This window comes from Bombina bombina, chromosome 1, assembly GCF_027579735.1.
Source record: "Bombina bombina isolate aBomBom1 chromosome 1, aBomBom1.pri, whole genome shotgun sequence".
In the NCBI taxonomy this organism is placed as follows: domain Eukaryota; kingdom Metazoa; phylum Chordata; class Amphibia; order Anura; family Bombinatoridae; genus Bombina; species Bombina bombina.
Genome location: NC_069499.1, coordinates 801,359,494 through 801,382,085, shown reverse-complemented (window position 1 = coordinate 801,382,085; position 22,592 = coordinate 801,359,494). Strand labels below are relative to the sequence as shown.

The 22,592-nt window shown below is 36.9% G+C and overlaps 1 protein-coding gene across 1 annotated transcript; it reads left to right on the top strand.

Annotated features, from left to right (window-relative positions):
- The first annotated feature begins 208 nt into the window (after nt 1–208).
- TUBB3 (tubulin beta 3 class III) lies at nt 209–20,767 on the top strand. The gene is made up of 4 exons (XM_053692166.1): nt 209–287; nt 13,574–13,682; nt 17,120–17,230; nt 19,098–20,767. Exons 1-4 carry the CDS (start codon nt 231–233, stop codon nt 20,168–20,170), a joined length of 1,350 nt encoding a protein of 449 aa, XP_053548141.1. The 5' UTR covers nt 209–230; the 3' UTR covers nt 20,171–20,767.
- Nucleotides 20,768–22,592: the final 1,825 nt, after the last annotated feature.

Genomic DNA, 22,592 nt, shown 5'->3' with positions numbered 1-22,592 from the left:
ACGCTTCTAATTGTTATGCTTTGTTCTTGGCATTCTCGTGCTCACGCCTTACTAGGCGTGATATGCGCGTGCCCGATTACGGTACTGATGTTGCAGGGATGTTGCGGCGGTGTCGCAGGTTAGACGTGATTGGTTCTTGGTATGGTGACGTCACTCAGCTTGCTACATAAGGAGTGCAGCCTTGAACCAACGCCTCCTGTACCCGCATCTCAAGCCAGACAGCAGCCAGAATGAGGGAGATTGTACACATCCAGGCCGGCCAGTGCGGCAACCAGATCGGGGCCAAGGTAGGACCCTGGGGGACCCCCATATAGCAGCGGGTGCTTGGTCATATTATTTACACCCTTAATATTTAGTTTTCATAGCTTTAGTTATCCGCTAGCTTAATTATACATATCTTAAAAAGTATATCATCCAATAAAGTTATATAATTCCTTTATGGTCTTAATATATATTCCTATCTATATTTGGATTGTCATAGGCAGGACGTATCCCTTAACACCCAAAGGGAATAACAAAGGGCCACACCCCTCTATACACCATACATTCATTTTCTCCAAACATCAAACCATTTTTTTTTAGAATATCTTCTTGTAATAAATGATGTGTTCAGAAGCTGACAAATAGGTATTACCTCTTTTAATAGAAATTTGGTCCCCACAGTTGTGTACGTCTATGGCTATGAGATGTGATGATCCCCACTCCCAATACATAGCAATTAGAGGCCTCATCATCTTCTAGGAAGGCTTTTTTTGATGAATGACAATGCAGTCAGGTGGCTGGTGCTCTTGTCACTAGAATGTGATTAGATGCTGGGGAAGCAGGGATAGAGTGGTGCAGAGCCACACCCATCACTGCAGCACAGGAACAAAGGGAAAGATTAGCATTGCTGCAGACTAAGAGCAGAGGTTACTCAGAACACATAGTTGTGCATATACACTCAGAGTGTAGGGCACTCAGTCACTTACACATAGATGACGGCACTGCATTGAAACAAGTGTGCACCAGGGGCACTGGCAAGGAGTGGCAGTGACACATGGAGAGGCACACACCAGCATGATGCTTTTAATTTTTTTTTTTTTTTGCAAGTTTGCTGCATTGAACAAAATAGTTTTTTCAATGAATAGATTTAGAGATTTGCTATTGCTTGGCTAGCATACAATTTTTGCCACGTTCACAAGAATTTGCATTCATATTTGATGAGCAGACTGAGTTAGTTAGCCCTGTAACTTCCATTGTCTTTCAAATGGCCACAATGTTAATTTAAAAGTTGTTTCCTTTGTTAAGTATTTTTTCAAGGTTATAAATGTCATCGGTAGCTCCCCTAGCAATGAGTGGGTTATTTAATTTGCTAGTAGTGACAGATAGGAAACAGCAAGCTAAGGTGTAAATCCTGGTTAATTAAAGGAATTTGTTTTTTTGAAGAGCCATAAAGAGAAGGGATAGTGAGGATTGATTGTCATTCAAAGAGAGAGGGACCCTGTGATTGGGTGTATGCTCTAGCAGATTAGTGTAAAACCAATAAACTGGCACAGTATCCTGCAGGGAGCCAGCTGCTCTGATAAGGCTTATGCACCCATTCTATGATCAGGTACAATTATAATTGCTCGTCATCAGGTATATTTAACCTGTTCTTTACTGAAGTTCCTTCTTTTATTGTTCCCCTGTGCTGTGCCACACCCTCTTGCAATAACTCTCCCATTGTCAAGATCTTGCTTTCTTGATTAGGTGATGTCATCAGGATGTCTAGGCTAGTGTAGCAGACAAAAGACGTTTGCGGCACCCTCACCATTCTGCCAGACACAATGATTACGTTGGCTAACACATAATAGAGTAAGACATGAAGACAATTAGATAACAGCATTTAACTCATGGTCCAGAGAGACAGAGACATAATGCTTGTATTACATCACCATGAGATGTGGTATATCCTTGGTCGCAGACACTTTATGGTGAGACTGACAGATGTTACTAATCACTCAGCAGGTCCCCTGAGCCAGCTAATGGCAATTTGTGATAGCAGCAGGTTCTACATACCCCAGGGGAATACAAGCCATATCAACAGCTGACACCCAGAAGATGCGCACAGATTATTTATAGCAAAATGCAATACATTATTTTTTATCTATCAAGGATTTAAGTATGTTTAGACAGTTTACCACCTTAGTTGAGAAATAGAAAAAGGACATATAATCATGTGAACGAACAAAACATTTTTCAGCATTGTGCATCATTGAAACGATTTTAAAATCAACCTCAAAATGTTCCCGTATTGAGTTATGTTCAATAGAGTCAAAATAAAATTAGTAACTGTGGCAAATTTGGATGTGAATATCATATTTATTGTATCCAACGTGATGGCATTGTTCTCATGAAATTTCATATGATTCTGTTCAAATATTAAACACATTAGATTTTGTAGTAATTTGATTTAAGTGTAAGCCCCTCAGATTTTTTTTCCATGTTTTACAGATACTATTCTGTAATATACTCTAAACCTTTTATTAAAAATGATTACCATATAATATAGTAAGATAGCTACCAAGGCTGGATTGGCCTACCAGGATACCAGGAGATGTCCTGGTGGGCTACAGCAGCTGGGACTGCAAGCTACAATTTAAAGGGGTGATTAATAAATTAAATTAGTTTTTAGGGAGCCTATATAAAAATGATCTGCCACTTTTGTTTAATACAAACTAATACATTTTAATTCTGAAATACATATTGGCGAAGGAGAATCCATGTAATCCCCTTTGAGAAAAATGCACATTCTACTGACTCAACACCAAATAGGACTGGTCTTCAAATTTTCCAAGGCTGCTTTTTATTCCCAGTCGGCCCTGATAGCTACAGCTTTTACCAATGAGTGAAATTATCTTAGGCCTCAGACCAAACACTATGTTACCATTGCGGCAGAAGATATGATTTGTTCACTTTCTAATGTTAAAGTAAATCTTTGTATCATGTGTGTTTTTAAAGCAGGGCAGACCAAGCCTGGTCTGTCAAGGCCACAACAATGGTAGGAAAATTTGGAGGCACACGTGCTTAGGACGATCAGATGATTACTAGCAGCTAATTTGTGCTTCCTTATTGCACCCACTTAATAAAGAAATTAACAAGTCCCTCTGAATGCTGAATTGTCAGATGCAGCATGTTTGCCGTTTGTTACAAGGCCTCACAAATTCTAAGAACCAGAAAACTCCAGATACTAAAATTATCCTTCTAGCTACTAAATGATTTTGATTATTTTATAGATTAGGATATACGAAGTAGAAAGTCAAAATTAAACTGTCTCAGTTAAGACAGAATATGCAATTATCAAATGTATTTGTTCTCTTGATATCCTTTATTAAAGAGTAAAACTAGAAATCCATTACTGGGAGCTAAATGAACACATTAGGTGAGCCTAAGGTAATAGGCATATTTGTGCGGCCACCAATCGGCTTCCAGTAGTGCATTGCTGCTCCCAAGCCCACCTAGGTATGCTTTTCAATAAAGGATTCCAAGAGAATGGAACAAACGCGTTAATAGGATTAAATTGTAATTTTTAAAAAAAAAACCTGAATGATCTGTCTGAATCATGGAAGTTTTATTTTAACTTTCCTGTCCCTTTACATTGTTTGACTGTATTTTGAGTAATTCAGATGACTCCTAAGTTTATTTATTCTTTTATTATAGAAAATATATCTAAGCCAAACAGAGGAGACAATTACAGTGCATAAAAGATCTAAAAAAATAAATACAGTATATATATATATATATTTTTTTTTAATATTTGGGTTTATAATTTCAAGCAAAGAATATTGCATTGGTTACATCTTATTATTGTTCAGTTATGTGACCACTAACATCAGGTTTATAGTAAGGGGAGTAGCCTGCACAATGGTTACTTACTTTACTCATTAGAATAAACCCCCCTTGGTATTTGCCTACGTTCTCAAGTAATGGTTCCATTAATATTATCAACACTTATCCTATATGAATGGATGGATACTTTAGTAAAATTTGAAAGCCTACCCAATATTTCTTAAATGATTTTTTTTTCTCATTCTGAGCTGTCATATGCGTTCACAAGACAATGTGAATACCAAATTCAGTGAGGGACACTTTAAAGGGATACTAATGTCAAATTTAAACTTTCATGACTTCGAATGACACTTTAAAACTAGTTTACTTCCAATATTGAATTCTTCAGTGTTTTTATGTACAAACTTTCTGAGGCACCAACTCCTACTGAGCATGTGCAGACGTTCATAGTATATATGAATCTGTGATTGGTTGATAGCTGTCACATGATAGAGGGGGTAATGAAAATTGAAACTTGTCAGAAAAAAAAAATCTACTGCTTATATTAAATTGAGTGTTATTAGATTATATTTTTATTATGCATTTGTTGAATATGCAACTCTTTTGTATTTAAAAGTCCTTTAATAAAATAAAATGCCAAATTTTTAGATTAATGCTTATCATAACAGTAATATATTAATTTATAGCAGTCATTTAAAGGGACATTATAAGAACCATCTTCCAAATGGGCTGGGCTCTCTTATTCTCCCACTCTTAAAGTGAATGTAAATTTTGATGCTAAAGTGCCCGGTTTTTAAAAATTAGATTAAAAACAGGGGCACTTTAATTCATCAAAATTTACATTTCAGTCGTGAAAAAAAACTTACCGTTTAAACTTGACAGCTTCTCCAGCTTTCCCCGGTCGTCGCAAGCCATTTCTGACGTCAGAAATGATGGGTCGTCATCCTACAATCACGGCTTCCCCTCCGGGGGAATCAGTGTCTGATTCAACGCCGTGATTGGAGGAAGCCGGATTCCTCATTTTAGACCCAGGAAGAGACTTTGCAACGGTCAAGTTTAAAAGGTAAGTTTTTTTTCACAACACAAGTGAAATGTAAATTTTGATGAATTAAAGTGCCCCTGTTTTTAATCAAATTTTAAAAACTGGGCACTTTAGCATCAAAATTTACATTCACATTAAGGGACCAGTAAATGCAATTTTCAAAATTAACAAATGCAAAAAAAGACAATGCAATAGCACTTAGTCTAAACCTCAAATGAGTAGTAGATTTTTTTTGACAAATTTCAAAGTTATGTATATTTCCTCCTGTACCATGTGACAGCTATCACCTTATCTCAAATGCACATACATATAGTCTATGAATTCTTGCACATGCTCAGTAAGAGCTGGTAACTCAAAAAGTGTAAATATAAAAAGACTGTGCACATTTTGTCAATTAAAGTAAATTGGAAAGTTGTTTAAAATTGCATGTTCAATCTGAATCAATAAAGTTTAATTTTGTCCTGAGTGTCCCTTTAAATCAACAACTTGAAAAGGAAAAAAAAAATATAAATTGCCTTGCACAGCCCAGCATACTGTTAACGTTACTGTCCCTTTAAGATATATGTTTTTGTTTGAATTCTCATATTATGTTTGTAATTATTAGTACTGTTGTTTTATTTTAATCTATCGTGCTTATTGCTTTGTTCAGGCTTCTGTCTCCCTTCCCTTGCTCAGCTGATGGAAGTGTTGCCAGGAGACGGCACACTGATTGGATTTGCTTTGTTAACCTCCTTATGATAATTGTTTTCCTTAAGCATGATGGGTCTATTTGTACATACTGTATATATAGTGCATGCTGCTGGGCACGAGGTTGTGAGCTTTCATATTTAATCAAACTCCTCAGTCACTCCTCACAAGCTAAACACTAATATTATGCTTACAGTACACATTGCTGTAAAATGTGTTTCCGTTAAAGGGACATGAAACCCCAATTTTTTTTTCTTTCATGATTCAGAGCATACAATTTTAAACACGTTTCCAATTTAGTTCTATTATCAAATTTGCTTAATTCTCTTTGTATCTTTTGCAGAAGGGCAGCAATGCAGTACTGGGAGCTAGTTGAACACATCTAGTGAGCGACAAATGTGTGAAGTCACAATCACTAACTAGCTCCCAGTAGTGTAGGATATGGACATATTCTTTTTCAACAATGGATACCAAGAGAACAAAGTACATTTTAAAATTACATGCTTTATCTGAATCATGCAAGTTTAATTTTAACTTTCCTATCCCTTTAAAGGGACATAAAAACAAAATATTTTCATTCATGAATCAAATAGAGTATAAAACACCCCCAAAACCTTTCAAATGTACTTCTATTATCATTTACTTAATTATTTTGGCATCATTTGTTGAAAAGCATGTAGGAGAGTGCACATAACTAGTGCAATATATGGCAGCAGTTTTATAACTGTTATACATTTGCAAGAACAGTAAGGGGCAACAGTGTTTCCAGTGACTTGCTATACTAACTTTTGAATTAAAGGGAGACTGTATTGTAAAATTGGTTTCTAATTAAAATACTTGTTATACCAGCTGAAGAGTATAAAATGGCAAATAGTTTCTTCTGTTTATTTTGGGGTTTAAATAGCTGTTTTGCTTACTGTTCTCAAGGACATGTCAATTTAAATGAGTAAAGTCTGCTTGAATACCAGATCTGATCTTGTTATAGTTCTCTCTACACAAACTGCAATAGTTAAGTATTGAAATGTTATTTATGGATGTGGTGAGAAGTCAATGAGCAAAATCAGGAATTTCAGATACAAAAATCTCTCCCACTCCACATTGGGAGGTTGATTTCTGCTTCTTGTTCACACTTTTTTTTAATAGAAAATACTTTAGTTAAGGTGGTGGTTTCTACAGGCAAAAAGCAACAATTTATATTACAGTATAGGAGAGAAAGAAAAATAAGCATTATATAAGCAAACTAATACATCTAAGTAATCAGAGCGAGTGTACACTATAGTAGATAATTAGCCAAGGGGCCGGTAATTATTTAAAGTGTTTTTATTAAAAGACACAAACATTTAAAATATAAGTAAAAAACATGAAAAACAAATGCTACTCTCCAAACAATACTTTTACCATACAGTTTGGTTAATAAACTATCATCATAGGCAAAGTTCACTAATAATGGACCGGTATCAGCAATAAATGGGTAATTATTCCGATTGCCTAGTGTACAACGAGTACAAAAGATCCCTATCAATGTCTATATCAGATAAGCTCATCTAGTCCTTCACTGTACTCCTTGGCAATTACTTAAAAATTCTGGGTATTACCGTGCTGTATCCCCTACAAAAAGTGAATATCACCATGACGTGTTCTCATATTAAACAACCCGATTTATTAGAAATATATGCATATACAGCAATGGGTAATGTAACCCCAATCTTCTTCATATCATAATATTGTAGCTATTATTAGTATAAATATTAAAGCATAGTATCTCAAATTAATAGCAGCAGGATTTTTGACGCGTTTCACCACTGCTTTGTCAAAGGCGTCTAGTAGGCATGGTAACATTCTATTGTTTGCATAATCCTCATTCAGTGGGTGGGCTTACGGATGTAAAAATGTATCTAATCCGCGTTGAGTAGGTGTACTCACAACTACTTCCCGAAATACATATTCACATAAAGAAAATACAGCTTTGCGTGTTGTCTGTTACCCTTATTCCCTATTGTACTGCAAAGCTGTATTCATTGGTAAAATTTGACATTCAACACAGGACTCTCCATCTGTTGCTTGCAGTTGTAGAGAACTGCAGTTCTATATACAGATTTATAATCAGTCTGTCTCATCTTCGCAATAGCGGGTCAAACGATCATAGTCAATTTATAAAACCATCCCCTTATCATGCAACAATTAAAAATCACAAAATAAGAGAAAAGGAACTGTTCGCAAACAATTTAATACACACCAGCAGGTAAAATGGATCACTGGGAACACATTAACTGGGAGCAATAATTAAAGTACAAGGACCCTTTAAATCAGGCATCCTCAAACTTGGCCCTCCAGAGGTTTTGGAACTACATTTCCCATGATGCTCAGCCAGCTGATATGCTGGCTGAGCATCATTGGAAATGTAATTCCAAAACCTCTGGAGGGCCAAGTTTGAGGTTGTCTGCTTTAAATGTATGGGAAATATCTGCTTTATGTTTATTTTGTATTTGAAATAGCTGGCTTTACTTATGGAAACCAGACCTCCTTATCTGGATCTGTACACAAATGCCAATACTTAGGTACTGATTTTACAGATTTTCTTTTTTTTTAGGGTGATGTCATTCAGCAGTTATTTAAAAAGCAAGAATAAACACAAAGGGGCAATTTTATACTATGCAGCTGGTAAACATAAGTAAATCAGTATACATTATATGGGAAACCATTACAGTACAGTGTCCCTTTAAATGGAGTTTGTTCAAAAGGACACACATTTTTCTTTCATTTTTCAGATAGAGAATACAATTTTAAAAAAGTCTCTAATTTACTTCTATTATCAAATTTGCTTCATTCTCATGCTATTCTTTGTTGAAGAGATATCTGTATAGGTAATGTGCAATTTTCTGGAGCTCTAGAAGATGACAGGAAATAGTGCTGCCATCTACTGCTCTTGCTAATGTATTACACTGTTGCAAAACTGCTGCCATATAGTGCTGCAGACGTGTGCACACTCCTGCTTTTCAAGAAAGAATAAGAAGAAAACAAAGAAAATGTAATAATAGAAGTATATTGAAAGTTGTTTCAAATTGTATGTTCTATCTGAATCATGAAAGAACATTTTGGGGTTTTATGTCCCTTTAAAGGGACACTAAACCCATATTTTTTCTTTCATGATTCAGATAGAGCATGCCATTTTAAACAACTTTCTAATTTACTCCTATTATCAATTTTTCTTCGTTCTCTTGCTATCTTTATTTAAAAAGCAGGAATATGATGCATAGAAGCTGTCCCATTTTTGGTTGAGAACCTGTGTTATGCTTGTTGATTGGTGGGTAAATGTAAGCCTCCAATAAGCAAGCGCTATCCATGGTTCTGAACCTAAAATGGGCTGGCTGCTAAGATGTGCATTCCTGCTTTTAAAACAAAGATAGCAAGAGAACAGAGAAAATTTGATAATAGGAGTAAATTAGAAAGTTGCTTAAAATTTCATGCTCTATCTGAACCATGAAAGAAAAAAATTGGGTTCAGTATCCCTTTAAACAAAAACCTACTCATTTTTAGATTTGAGGTATTGTTATGTCATACGTTCTTCTACCAGGGGACAAAAGATTGTGCTTGCATAGACTTTCTTGTAGCCTTCAACTTAAAGGGATATGAAACCCAATTTTTTTCTTTTGTGATTCAGACAGAGCATACAATTTTAAATAACTTTCAAAATTATGTCTGTAATCAAATTTTCTTTGTTCTCTTGGTGTATATTGTTGGAAAGCAGGGACAAAAGCTCAGGAGCGTGCATGTGTTTGGAGCACTATATAGCAGAAGGTTTGCAAGAATGTTATCCATTTTCATGCACACTAGATGGCAGCACTAATTCCTGCCATATACTGCTCCAGGCACCTAACTAGGTATCTCTTCAACAAAGAATACAATAGGAATGGAGTACATTTCATAATAGAAGTAAATTGGAAACTTTTTAAAAAATGATGTGCTTTGAATCACAAAATAAAAAAAAATCAGTTTCATATCCCTTTAAGCTACAGCTCAGTAAACATGGTCAGGTTATCTCAGTTAGAAAACATAAACTTCCTATCACAAAACATAGCACTCTATGCCCACAAAAGGATTCCTTCTAAAGTTTAAGGGCCTCATTGCAACCAACCCTTCATTTGAAAAGGACTGCCTAGGGCATTTTTATATTCTATAATATAAATAAGCCAAGTGTGTTTGTCCGAAGCTGTCATGCGCAGTAGAGACAGCGGAAGGACAAACACACCTGGCCTTAGAGTCTACCTGAACTGCTCTATCCACGGTGTGACAATGGTGGGCGGGAGTGGTCATGGCCAGACAGGGCGTGGCTGGGCGAGACAGGGGCGGGGACAGATCAAAAGAGAGGGGGGGAGAGCAAAAGAGAAGAGAAAAGGGTACAAAAGAGAGGGAAAAGAGCAAAAGAGAGGGGGAGAGAGAGAGAGAGCAAAAGAGAGAGAGAGAGCAAAAGAGAGGGGGGGAGAGCAAAAGAGATGGGAAAGAGCAAAAGAGAAGAGAAAAGGGTACAAAAGAGAGGGGGAAAGAGAGCAAAAGAGAGAGAGAGTGAAAAAGAGAGGGGTGAGAGAGAGAGTGAAAAAGAGAGGGGTGAGAGAGAGAGTGAAAAAGAGAGGGGTGAGAGAGAGAGTGAAAAAGAGAGGGGGGGAGAGAGAGAGCGCAAAAGAGAGGGGGGAGAGAGCACAAAAGAGAGGGGGGAGAGAGCAAAAGAGAGGGCGGGGGGAGAGAGAGCAAAAGAGATGGGGGAGAGAGAGAAAGCCAAAGCGAGGGGGAGACAGAGAGCAAAAGAGAGGGGGGAGAGAGAGAGCGCAAAAGAGAGGGGGGAGAGAGAGTGCAAAAGAGATGGTGGAGAGAGAGCACAAAAGAGATGGGGAGAGTGCAAAAGAGAGGGGTGAGAGAGCAAAATAGAGGGGGAGAGAGAAAGCAAAAGAGAGGGTCGGGGGGAGAGAGCAAGGGGTGGGACCGCTGTACTGCAAAAAATGGCCTGTATGAACAGGTTTTTGGACTAGTAAAGATATAATTCCAGAGACCATAAAAAAACCTTTGCATCAAATCTGCCAGTTTTCCATTCTGCTATAAACTTTCAGACCTGTGTTTGATCCTTGGTCATCTCCTGTGTTTAGGCAGCCCTGAACCATACTTGTTTTAATTTCCTTATTGCATTAACCTTGATAAATGCTGCCTTTAAGTAATTACCAAGAACTTAAAGGGACATTAAACCCAAAATATTTATTTCATGATTCAGATATACTAATAATAATTTACTTCTATTATCTAATTTGCTTAATTCTTTAGATATCTTTTGTTGAGGAAATAGCAATGCATATGGGAGTGCCAATCACACAAGGCATCTATGTGCTGCCACCAATCAGCAGCTACTGAGCCTATCTAGATATGCTTTTCAACAAAGGATATCTAGAGAGTGAAGTAAATTAAATGAAAGAAGTAAATTGGAAAATTGTTTAAAATTGCATGCCCTATCTAAATCACGACAGATTATTTGTTTCATTTCCCTTTAAGTATGTAGGCTCCTCCCTTTCCCTTAAAGGAGAGTTGCAGGTGTTCACCCTAACCCTTCATATTGTACTGTTACATTGTTTGGCATATAGAAGACTCTCAACAATTAATGACATAGAAAGGAACATATACAGAGTCCGTAACAGTAAAGAGTATTTGTTATGTAAAACCCTTTATTTCTCTACAGATGTGTTACACAAACATACAGATGCAGTATTTTTATTTGGCACTATGAATTATAAAAATAAATGAAGGCTGTTTTCAATAGATATACTTTATAGGTCTTTATACCAATCAAGTATTTTCAAAGATCCTTCCAAATTCTCTGACAGAACAAGAATGGTACATTACTTCCAGTTTACAGCCTGTCATCCTCTCCAGGAAAATACTCCTGTGTGTATGTGTGGAGATATATATATATATATATATATATATATATATATATATATATATATATATATATATATATATATATATATATATATATATATATATATATAGTATACAGGTGGCCTTCGTTTTACAACGGTTCAATTTACAACGTTTCAGAATAACAACCTTTTTTTCCAGTCATGTGACTGCTATTGAAAAGCATTGAGAAGCAGTGCATTTATTAAACTAGCCAGTAGGTGTAGCTGTCTGCTTGTGTTGCAGCAAAGCCAAGCAAGCTGAAATTAATCAGTTTAACCAGACCTGAGCTAGCGAGCAGATTTTAAAGGAACAAGATCTTCCTGTCTATAAATCAGTCCAGATTGGAATGCATAGAAAAAACTGTTTGCAGAAAAATGCAAGAGAAGTCTGTGTTGTGTGATTATTTTATTAGGTTTATAATGCTGTTCAGCAAATGTTTTTGTACATTTAACTTAGTTTAATTATATATTCTGTGTTGTGTGATTATTTTATTAGGTTTATAATGCTGTTTAGCATTTAAAGTCTTCATTTCAAGGCTTTACAAATAATGTATTAGGTGTTATGACAATTTTGAGAGGGGCCTGGAACCTATCTCCCTCACTTCCCATTGACTTACATTATAAACTGGGTTTCAATTTACAACGGTCTCGATTTACAACTATTCCTTCCGGAACCTAACCCTGGCGTAAACTGAGGGCTACCTGTGTATATATATATATATATATATATTGCACCGATACCATATTTTTAAGACCGAGTACAACTACCGATACTTTTTTTATGTCATGACAGTTTACCAAGCACAATACAGACTAATGATTTAAGATCACTTATTTATAATTATGAACTGTATCTCAAAAGACATTTTGAAATAATAACAGTTTTATGTGTTTGTTGTCACAAAGTTTGCAGAATATGTTTATAAATGAAAATATTACAATAAAATATATTAATAGCAATAAATAACAGCTGCAGCAGCTGGGGCTGGAAAGCTACAATTTAAAGGGGTGATTACTAGATGCAATTGGGTTGTAGGGTGCCCACTGCCTATATAACTCATCAATCTGACATTTGTACTTGATACAAAGTAATATAATTTAATTCTGAAAATAATATTGAGGAAGGAGTATTCCAGTAATCCCCTTTGAGAAAAATGGGGCATTTTCATTCTACTGACTCAACAGAAAATAGGGCTGGTCTTCATATTTTTCCAGGGCTGCTTTTTATTCCCAGTCCAGCCCTGGCTAAGGATGTTCCTCAGAGTACAGTATATTTTGAGCACAATTGTGCAAGATGAGATCTAGCAGTATAACAGGTAATCTAGCAATTGGAATATTTTTTCAAAAGTTAGTGGCAAGTTCTTATAAAGGAACAGAAGCATCTCTGCATGTTCAGCTATAAGTCTGTTTCTGCTATCAGTAAGGACGTTTGACGCTAAGCTGAACAGTCTTTCACTTTTCACACTACTGCATGGGTCAGAAAGATATTTTTGGGCCATTAAATCTTAGTTTATTAACTGCCCAGTACTTCAGGGGTTTGTCTGAATGAGGTACAGTGGTCTCTCCCAGGTAAGCTTCCAGCTGTATAGTATAGCAGCTTTTGGAGCACTGCTCTGACGTACAATAATACAAATAACAGCAATTTGTATTGGCAGAACAGGAATATGGGTAGGAATTGGAGGTATCGGTTTAAGTATCGGTGCATTTGCACGAGTACAAGTACTCATGCAATGGTAGAACCGTGTTTTTACAAGTACTCATGCAAATACTTGGTATCGGTGCAACCCTAATATATATATATATATATATATATATATATATATATATATATATATATATATATATATATGTATAAATGTATTTATTTATTTTTTTCTGTAAATTACCTGGTTTTATATAACCACAACTACCCTATCATGTCAAGGAAATGTGATGTATTTGCAGATAAATGCATTGAGGACACGGAAGACTCATCTAAAGTATTTTTGTTCCCTAGATTACACACATACAGTATATATGCTTCAATAAAGATGCTTCTTATACCACATATACATTTCTGAATAGATGCTTCTGTTTTTTGTTTTCCATTTTCCAGTTCTGGGAAGTAATCAGTGATGAGCATGGGATCGATCCTACTGGAAACTATGTTGGGGATTCTGACCTCCAGCTAGAGAGGATCAGTGTGTACTACAATGAGGCTTCCTGTAAGTTATTCCCAAAATGTCTGCTCTCCTTTTTAGTTTATAAAAATTGCAGTTTATGACCCTTTTGTATATGCATTCTTCTCAAGATAAAGATGCAGCAATAACAATACTAAGAAAATGTACTAAGTAGTATTAAAGAGACTGCAAAGTAAAAATGAATCTTTCATGATTCAGAGCATGCAATTTTTAATGACTTTACAATTCTGGGGCCCGATCCGATATGCAGCGTCGCCCGCAAATGCCGGCGACGCTGAAATTTGCGCTGGTTTGGTATCCTATATAAGGCGTAACCTAGAAGTTACGCCCGTATATTTCTGCCGTCGCCCGTAGTTTTTTGGGCCATAGGCAGGTATACCAAACCAGCGCAGTTTGGTATCCAATATACAGCGTAAGGACTTACGTGGCAAAAATGGAGAAATCTTACTCCATTTTTACCTCGCCACAAAAAGCAGCCGTGGTAAGCCTTACGCTGTCTATTGGAGCCCCGTAACTCCCTAACTAGCTACAAAATAAACCTAACACCTAACGCATGCGCAATGCATAACTACCTGTCAACTGTGATCTGCTAAATAGATCACAATAGAATGTTAGAGTTAGATAGGGTTATTATACTTAATATATATAAAATATAATAACGATATTAACTATATTAACCCTAATATAATTAGGGTTAATATAGTTAATATATATAATATAATAACTATATTAACTATATTAACCCTAATATAATTAGGTTTAATATAGTTAATATAGCTGGCGGCGGTGTAGGGGGATTAGATTAGGGATTAATGTGTTTAATATAGGTGGCGGCGGTGTAGGGGGATTAGATTAGGGGTTAATACATTTATTATAGGTGGCGGCGGTGTAGGGGGATTTAGATTAGATGCAAAAGAGCTGTTTACTTTGTGACAAAGCCCCACCAAAAGCCCTTTTAAGGGCTGGTAAAAGAGCAGTTTACTTTGGGGTAATGCCACGCAAAAAGCCCTTTTCAGGGCTATTTGTAGGGTTAGACTTAGGTTTAGTGGTAGGGATAGTTTAGTATTTTAGGGGTTAAATAGTTTAATATAGCTGGCGGCGGGGTAGGGGGATTAGATTAGGGGTTAATAATTTAATATAGGTGGCGGCGGGGTAGGGGGATTAGATTAGGGGTTAATAATTTAATATAGGTGGCGGCGGGGTAGGGGGATTAGATTAGGGGTTAAATAGTTTAATATAGGTGGCGGCGGGGTAGGGGGATTAGATTAGGGGTTAATAATTTAATATAGGTGGCGGCGGGGTAGGGGGATTAGATTAGGGGTTAATAATTTTAAAATAGATGGCGGCGGGGTAGGGGCTCACTTTAGGGGGTAGTTTAATGTAGTTGGCGGCGGGGTAGGAGCTCACATTAGGGGGTTATATATTTAATATAGCTGGCGGCTGGGTCCGGGAGTGGCGGTTTAGGGGTTAATAACTTTATTAGCTGGCGGCGGGGTCCGGGAGCGGCGGTTTAGGGGTTAATACATTTATTGTTAGGACAGTGAGGGGGGATAGCGGATAGAGGGTTAGACGTGTCGGGCTATGTTTGGGAGGCGTGTTAGACAGTACGGGAGATTTAATAACTTTAGTCAGGTTTTGTAGGCGCCGGCAGTTTCTAAAGTGCCGTAAGTCACTGGCGACTCCAGAAATTTGTACTTGCGCAGATTTCTGGACATCGCTGGTTTATCCGACTTACGGCACTTTAGCATCTGACGGCGCCGAATATAGGATAGCTCGAGTTGCTAGCTGAAACTGCGGGTGGCCGGGGTTCCCTCGCTTGCGCCGCAAACTACGCTGCATATCGGATCGCGCCCCACATCTATTATCTTATTTGATTTGTTCTCTTTAGTATTCTCTGTTGCAAAGCATACATAGGTAGGCTCAGAACGAAAGCAGCAATGCAATATTGAGAGACAGCTGATGATTGGTGGCACATATATGCTTCTTGTCATTGGTTCATCCAGGGGTTCAGTTAACTCCCAGTAATGCATTGCTGCTCCTTCAACAAAGGATATTAATAGAATAATGCAAATATGATAATAGAAGTAAATTGGAAAATTGTTTAAAACTATTTGCTTTGAATCATGAAATAAAAAATGTTGTGTTTCATGCCCATTAAGGCAAATGAAACCCAGGTGTTTTCTTGTATTTCAGACAAAGCATACAGTTAAAAAAAAAAAAAAAGTTTCAAATTTACTTTGTTATGAAATTTGCTTCATTATTATGGTATTTCATGTTCAAGAGAATACCTAGCTATAGCTAGGTAGCATGCATCTGGATCACTACAGGAAGCACTGCCATCTAGTGTTCTTACTTATGTATTACATTGTTAAAAGTAAATTTGCAAAACTGCTTTCATATAGGGGGATATCTGTCAAGCCGTCAACTTTGTTGCATTCGCAGGCACCAATACCCTCGCCTAACATCGTGGCTATTGAGGTTTTTATAATATCTAATTTAGTTTATTTAATTGCTAGTTTAATTTTAGAGTATAATAGTTAGGTTAGGTTAATTAATAGTTTAAAATTAGTTTAATTTAATTATACAGGTAAGTTTTAATTTATATTAAGATAGGGATGTTGTAATTTTAATTTAAAGTTAGCGGGTTGTTAGGTTTAGGGGTTAATAGCTTAATTTAGTTTATGGCGATATGGGGGGCTGACGGTTTAGGGGTTAATAGGTTTAGTTAGTGGTAGTGATGTGGGAGGCCAGGGGTTTAGGGGTTAATAAGTTTATTTAGGTTGGGGAGCGGCGGGATAGGGGTTAATACCTTTTATTTATGTTGCGGCGATGTCGGGGACGGCAGATTAGGGGTGTTTAGACTCAGGGCTTATGTTAGGGTTTTAGGTGTAAATGTAACTTGTTTTCAACCGTAGAAATCAATGGGATATCTGGCAGCATCGAACATAAGCTTTCGCTGCTTTCAAACTCCCATTGATTCCTATGGCATGTGCGGCCTCCAGGGTGGCTGGGCCGGAATAGCCGCGATCGTACCTGTTAGAAATTTGATAACTGGGAAAAGGTGTCAAATAGAGCCGAATGTGTATTTGGAACATCTGTAATGACGTAAGCATCAATCTGCGTCGGATTGAGACTAGCGCATCTTGTGTTACTTCACAAATTTCAATTTTTGCCGGTCTGTAGGCTCTGATAACTAGGTCGGGATCAATCTCGCAACAATTACGATATGGAATTCCGACGTATTTGCAGTTGACGGCTTGATAGATATCCCCCATAGTATTCCTTAGCCTACCTACCTACCTACTTTTCAACAAAGGATACCAATTTTATAAAGGAAGTAAATTGAAAACTTTCTTAAAATTGTAAACTGTATGAAAAGAGAAAATTTGTGTGTCATGTCCTTTTAATGATTCTAAACCAGTATGACAGTTTATATAACTTATTTTGTTTCTTATTTTCAGCTCACAAATATGTCCCTCGGGCTATCTTAGTGGATTTAGAACCTGGAACAATGGACAGTGTTCGCTCTGGAGCATTTGGCCACCTTTTTAGACCAGATAACTTCATTTTTGGTAATACTTAGATGTTTTTTTTTATACTAATACTCAGATGCAATCTTTATAAATATTTTATCTTAAAAGGACACTAAACCCAATTTTTTTATTTTGTGATTCAGATAGAGCATGCAATTTTAAGCAACTTTCTAATTTACTCCTATAATCAATTTTTCTCCGTTCTCTTGCTATCTTTATTTGAAAAAGAAGGCATCTAAGCTAAGGAGTCATACAAGTTTTGGTTCAGTCCTCTGGACAGCACTTGTTTATTGGTGGGTGAATTTATCCACCAATCAGCAAGAACAACCCAGGTTGTTCACCAAAAATGGGTCGGCATCTAAACTTACATTCTTGCTTTTCAAATAAAGATACCAGGAGAATGAAGAAAATGTGATAATAGGAGTAAATTAGAAAGTTGCTTAAAATTGCATGCTCTATCTGAATCACGAAATAATTTTTTTTGGGTTTAGTGTCCCTTTAAAGGAACATTAAAAAATTTGAGATGGTAATATACAATGATAAATCGTATATATAAAAAGAAGTATGCAATATACTTTTGTTATTTATTTTGTGCCCTTTTCCTGTAATTCCATTCTGACATTGTGAACTTTTCAGTTCCTGTTAGAAATGGAAGTGCTGCACACTCTAGTGACCTATTTATAACTGTCTCTAATTGGCCACAGCAGAGAAGGTAACCTAAGTTACAACATGGCAGCTCCTATTGTTTTATAGACACTAAAACTTTACACTTATTTTGTAAATTTTTAAACAGCTAATGATACTTTAAAAAATAGATCTACATGTTATTCTCAAATCTTTTCTTTGAATTCATCATTTTATCTAACATTTATTTAGTGTTTAATATCCCTTTAATTAATTTTACTTGAGGCTGTGTGTGCCATTTGCTGTTTTTTTTAGTTTTACTTCATAGCAGAATTTAGTAATTTTTGTGATTTTTGGTTACACAAGAGTGGACATTGCAAATGACATGAAGTAAATTAGCATATTTATGATAAAACATACAAAGCCACACAAATGTATGACATTCTCCCTTTCTCGGCCTACAAGGCTTGAATGGAGTTTGTTTTCACTTAACTCTTCACTGTCCTTGTCAGTCCATGAGATGTGTGCAGTCATTTATATGGGTTCATTTTATAATTAACAAATTTAAACTTCCATACATTTAATTGCACTCATAAATGAACCTTCTGAGGAAGCATTGTATCAAACCATAAAAAGATTGCAAACCATAAAAAGATTATTCTAACATGCTAGGATGCCCACATACATTTTTCTTGGGAGGTGGGAGACAAAAAGAAATCCCTCATGTGGGACCCAATGTTTAAATATACGGAGAAAAAATGCTAGGGTGGTAATACCCCCCCATCCACTGGACACTCATGTTGGCATGTAGATTAAACATTCTAAAAAATAATATTGAAAATATTCAATGCAAACAGCCAAGGTTGGGTTTTCAAGAGGTCAAAGCTGTAGAATATGAAAATACTAAGAAGCCTCTAAAAACCTTGTGATAAATGGATAATTTCACAATTGAACTGGAATTAATTCTAATAATTGTTAGATGGGTTCCTATGTATTAGGATTAAATACATGTAAGATTAGAATCTAACACAATTTCATGTTACTGTAAGGTCACGTTGCTTATTCAAAGGTTTAATATGAATACATCACTCACAGTAAAGCTTCAATATGAATACATCACTCACAGTAAATTTTAAAGAGGGAAACCTACCTGTTGTTGTTCTAGGATTTAATGTGGTATAATTTCAGTATACTGAAGTATCTTAATAGCAGAGTAAATTAGAACATTTTACACATATTGGTTTCAGAGATCCTAAACTGTTCTCACCTTGACCTTTTATAGGACAGAGTGGTGCTGGCAACAACTGGGCAAAGGGCCACTACACAGAAGGCGCTGAATTGGTCGACTCAGTGCTGGATGTAGTCAGGAAAGAATGTGAGAACTGCGACTGCTTGCAAGGTTTTCAGCTGACTCACTCACTGGGTGGAGGAACTGGCTCTGGTATGGGTACCCTTCTTATAAGTAAGGTCAGGGAGGAGTACCCAGACCGCATTATGAACACTTTTAGTGTAGTTCCCTCCCCTAAGGTATCTGACACTGTAGTTGAGCCATATAATGCAACATTATCTATCCACCAGCTCGTAGAGAACACTGATGAGACCTACTGCATTGACAACGAGGCACTTTATGACATCTGCTTCCGCACACTCAAACTAGCCACACCAACTTATGGGGACCTCAACCACCTTGTTAGTGCCACCATGAGTGGCGTCACCACTTCCCTGAGATTCCCTGGCCAGCTTAATGCTGACCTGCGCAAGCTTGCTGTCAACATGGTTCCTTTCCCTCGTCTGCACTTCTTCATGCCTGGCTTTGCACCACTGACTGCCCGTGGAAGCCAACAATATCGGGCACTAACTGTACCTGAGCTCACCCAACAGATGTTTGATGCTAAGAACATGATGGCAGCCTGTGATCCTCGTCATGGGCGTTATTTGACTGTAGCTACAGTCTTCCGTGGACGTATGTCTATGAAGGAAGTAGATGAACAGATGTTAGCTATCCAAAGCAAGAACAGCAGTTACTTTGTGGAATGGATTCCTAACAACGTTAAAGTGGCTGTATGTGATATCCCACCCCGTGGCCTCAAGATGTCTTCTACTTTCATTGGCAACAGCACCGCAATCCAGGAGCTATTTAAACGTATTTCTGAGCAGTTCACTGCCATGTTTAGGCGTAAGGCTTTCTTGCACTGGTACACAGGAGAAGGCATGGATGAGATGGAATTTACAGAGGCTGAGAGCAACATGAATGATCTGGTTTCAGAGTACCAGCAATACCAGGATGCCACAGCTGAGGAAGAAGGGGAGATGTATGAAGATGATGAGGAGGAGTCAGAAGCACAGGGGAAGTAAAAAGTTGTCCTGTAGCTAGAGAAGCCAGCATTAGTGCCCCTGAGACTTAGGATCCCTAATCATACTGTATCATCATGGTTTGCTACTAATTTAGGATTCTAGTGACCTCCAAAATCTACCAATATCCTCTCCCTACATTCCCTTTATTTAACTCTTTGCTGCCAATGGGTCTACAGTATCAAGTTCTGTAATTCTCTATACCAGTATTCTTTTCTTATACATAGAAGGCAGGCCTGGTCATGGCTTTGGTAACAACAAATAAAGGGCAAAGGTGATTACAGTTTGGATGTAAGAGCCTTTTCTAAACAATGAGTCAGTGGTGAATGTGCAGACAGCTAGATGCAATGTAAGTGTTTTGTTAACTGAATGTAAAAGACTGTGGTTATGGGTTCCTTAGAAGGTATTAGCAATGACTAGTCAACAGACTGATACTGTACAATCCTCAGATAGCAAGAACCTTCTCCCACCCAGACCTTACTTTGTGTCTTATCATTTTTATGTTTCATGTCTGACATTTTTAATGTGCTCTTATTTTTTATGTCTGTTTTATTGAATTATTTATTTTTAAAGAACAAATAAACTTCCTGCTGTCCAACACATGAGTGTGACTGGGGCTTTTTCTAAATATAGATTTGCTTCTCAGAATCTTATTCAACAGTAAAATATTATAGAACTGGTACAGAGACTGCTTTGTTATCTGGTTCCAGTAGAGCAACACAACCTTGGGGCTATGTTCATGGTACACAAAGATCACCATTAAAAAAGTTAATTGTTTACCACATTATAAAACTCTTTACATTAACCCTTAATTTTATGTCAGTGATGGTTATGACCTCTTGCTTTAGAACATACAAAAATAATATTCTTCCCTTTGTGTTAGGTTTAGAGTTTTCACTTTTTTTTTGTTTTTAATTAAACAAATTGTTTTGCAAACACTTTATAATTGTAGTGTAATGTTAGCCGGTGTATTAGAATAAAGCATAAATCTTTTTGTAAAGGTAAGTGTAACATTGGGGGATAAAATCTCTCAAATCTTTTGGTTTTTCAATCTGTCGCTAAGATAATGTTACATAATTACAGTTAGCAAAGAACAAGAAGCTTCATCAAAACAAATGACTACTAGACTAGAGAAGTATTTCTCATCTCCTATAGAAATGTGTGCATGCAGTACAGTTTTACACACATCAGAAGAATAGGGTACAGTCCAATAAACTTAAACCTGAAACCTCAAATTTTACTTTCATGATTCAGATAGAGCATACAATTTTATATAAATTTCCAATTTTCTTCTATTTGAATTGACTTAATTTTCATGGTAGGTAGGTAGCATTCACACGTCTGGAGAACTACAGTGCCCTCCATTAATATTGGCACCCTTGGTAAATAAGGCTGTGAAAAATTGTCTTTATTGTTTAACCTTTTGTTCAAAAAGTATACAAAAATACTCTGCTTATCAAACAATTGCAAACACAACACAGGTTTATAAAAAAAATAATTAATATTTGTTATATATATATATATATATATATATATATATATATATATGTGTGTGTGTGGCACAAATATTGGCACCCTTTTAGTCAATACTTTGTGTTACCTCCCTTTGCCAAGATAACAGCTCTGAGTCTTCTCCTATAATGCCTGATGAGGTTGAAGAATATATGGCAAGGGATCTGAGACCATTCCTCCATATAGAATCTCTCCAGATCCTTCAAATTTCGAGGTTGACGCTGGTGGACTCTCCTCTTCAGTTCACCCCACAGGTTTTCTATGAGGTTTAAGTCAGGGGACTGGGATGGCCATGGCAGGACCTTGATTTTGTGGTCAGTAAACACTTTCTGTATTGATTTTGATCTATGTTTTGGATCATTGTCCTGCATGAAGATCCATCCATGGCCCATTTTAAGCTTTTTGGCAGAGGCAGCTAGGTGTTCATTTAATATCTGTTGATATTTTATAGAGTCTATGATGCCATGTATCCTAACAAAATGTCCAGGTCCTCTGGCAAATAAAACAGTCCCAAAACATTAAAGAATCACCACCATATTTAACTGTGGGCATGAGGTACTTTTCAATATGGCTACCTCTGTGTGTGCGCCAAACCCAACTCTGGTGTTGATTGCTAAAAAGCTATCTTTTGGTTTCATCTGACTATAGAACCTGATCACATTTGAAGTTCCAGTAGTGTCTGACAAACTGATGTCACTTGAGTTTGTTTTTGGATGAGAGTACAGGCTTTTTCTCTTGTTAAGTGTATCCAGTCCACGGATCATCCATTACTTATGGGATATTCTCCTTCCCAACAGGAAGTTGCAAGAGGATCACCCACAGCAGAGCTGCTATATAGCTCCTCCCCTAACTGTCATATCCAGTCATTCTCTTGCAAGCCTCAACCAAGATGGAGGTCGTAAGAGGAGTGTGG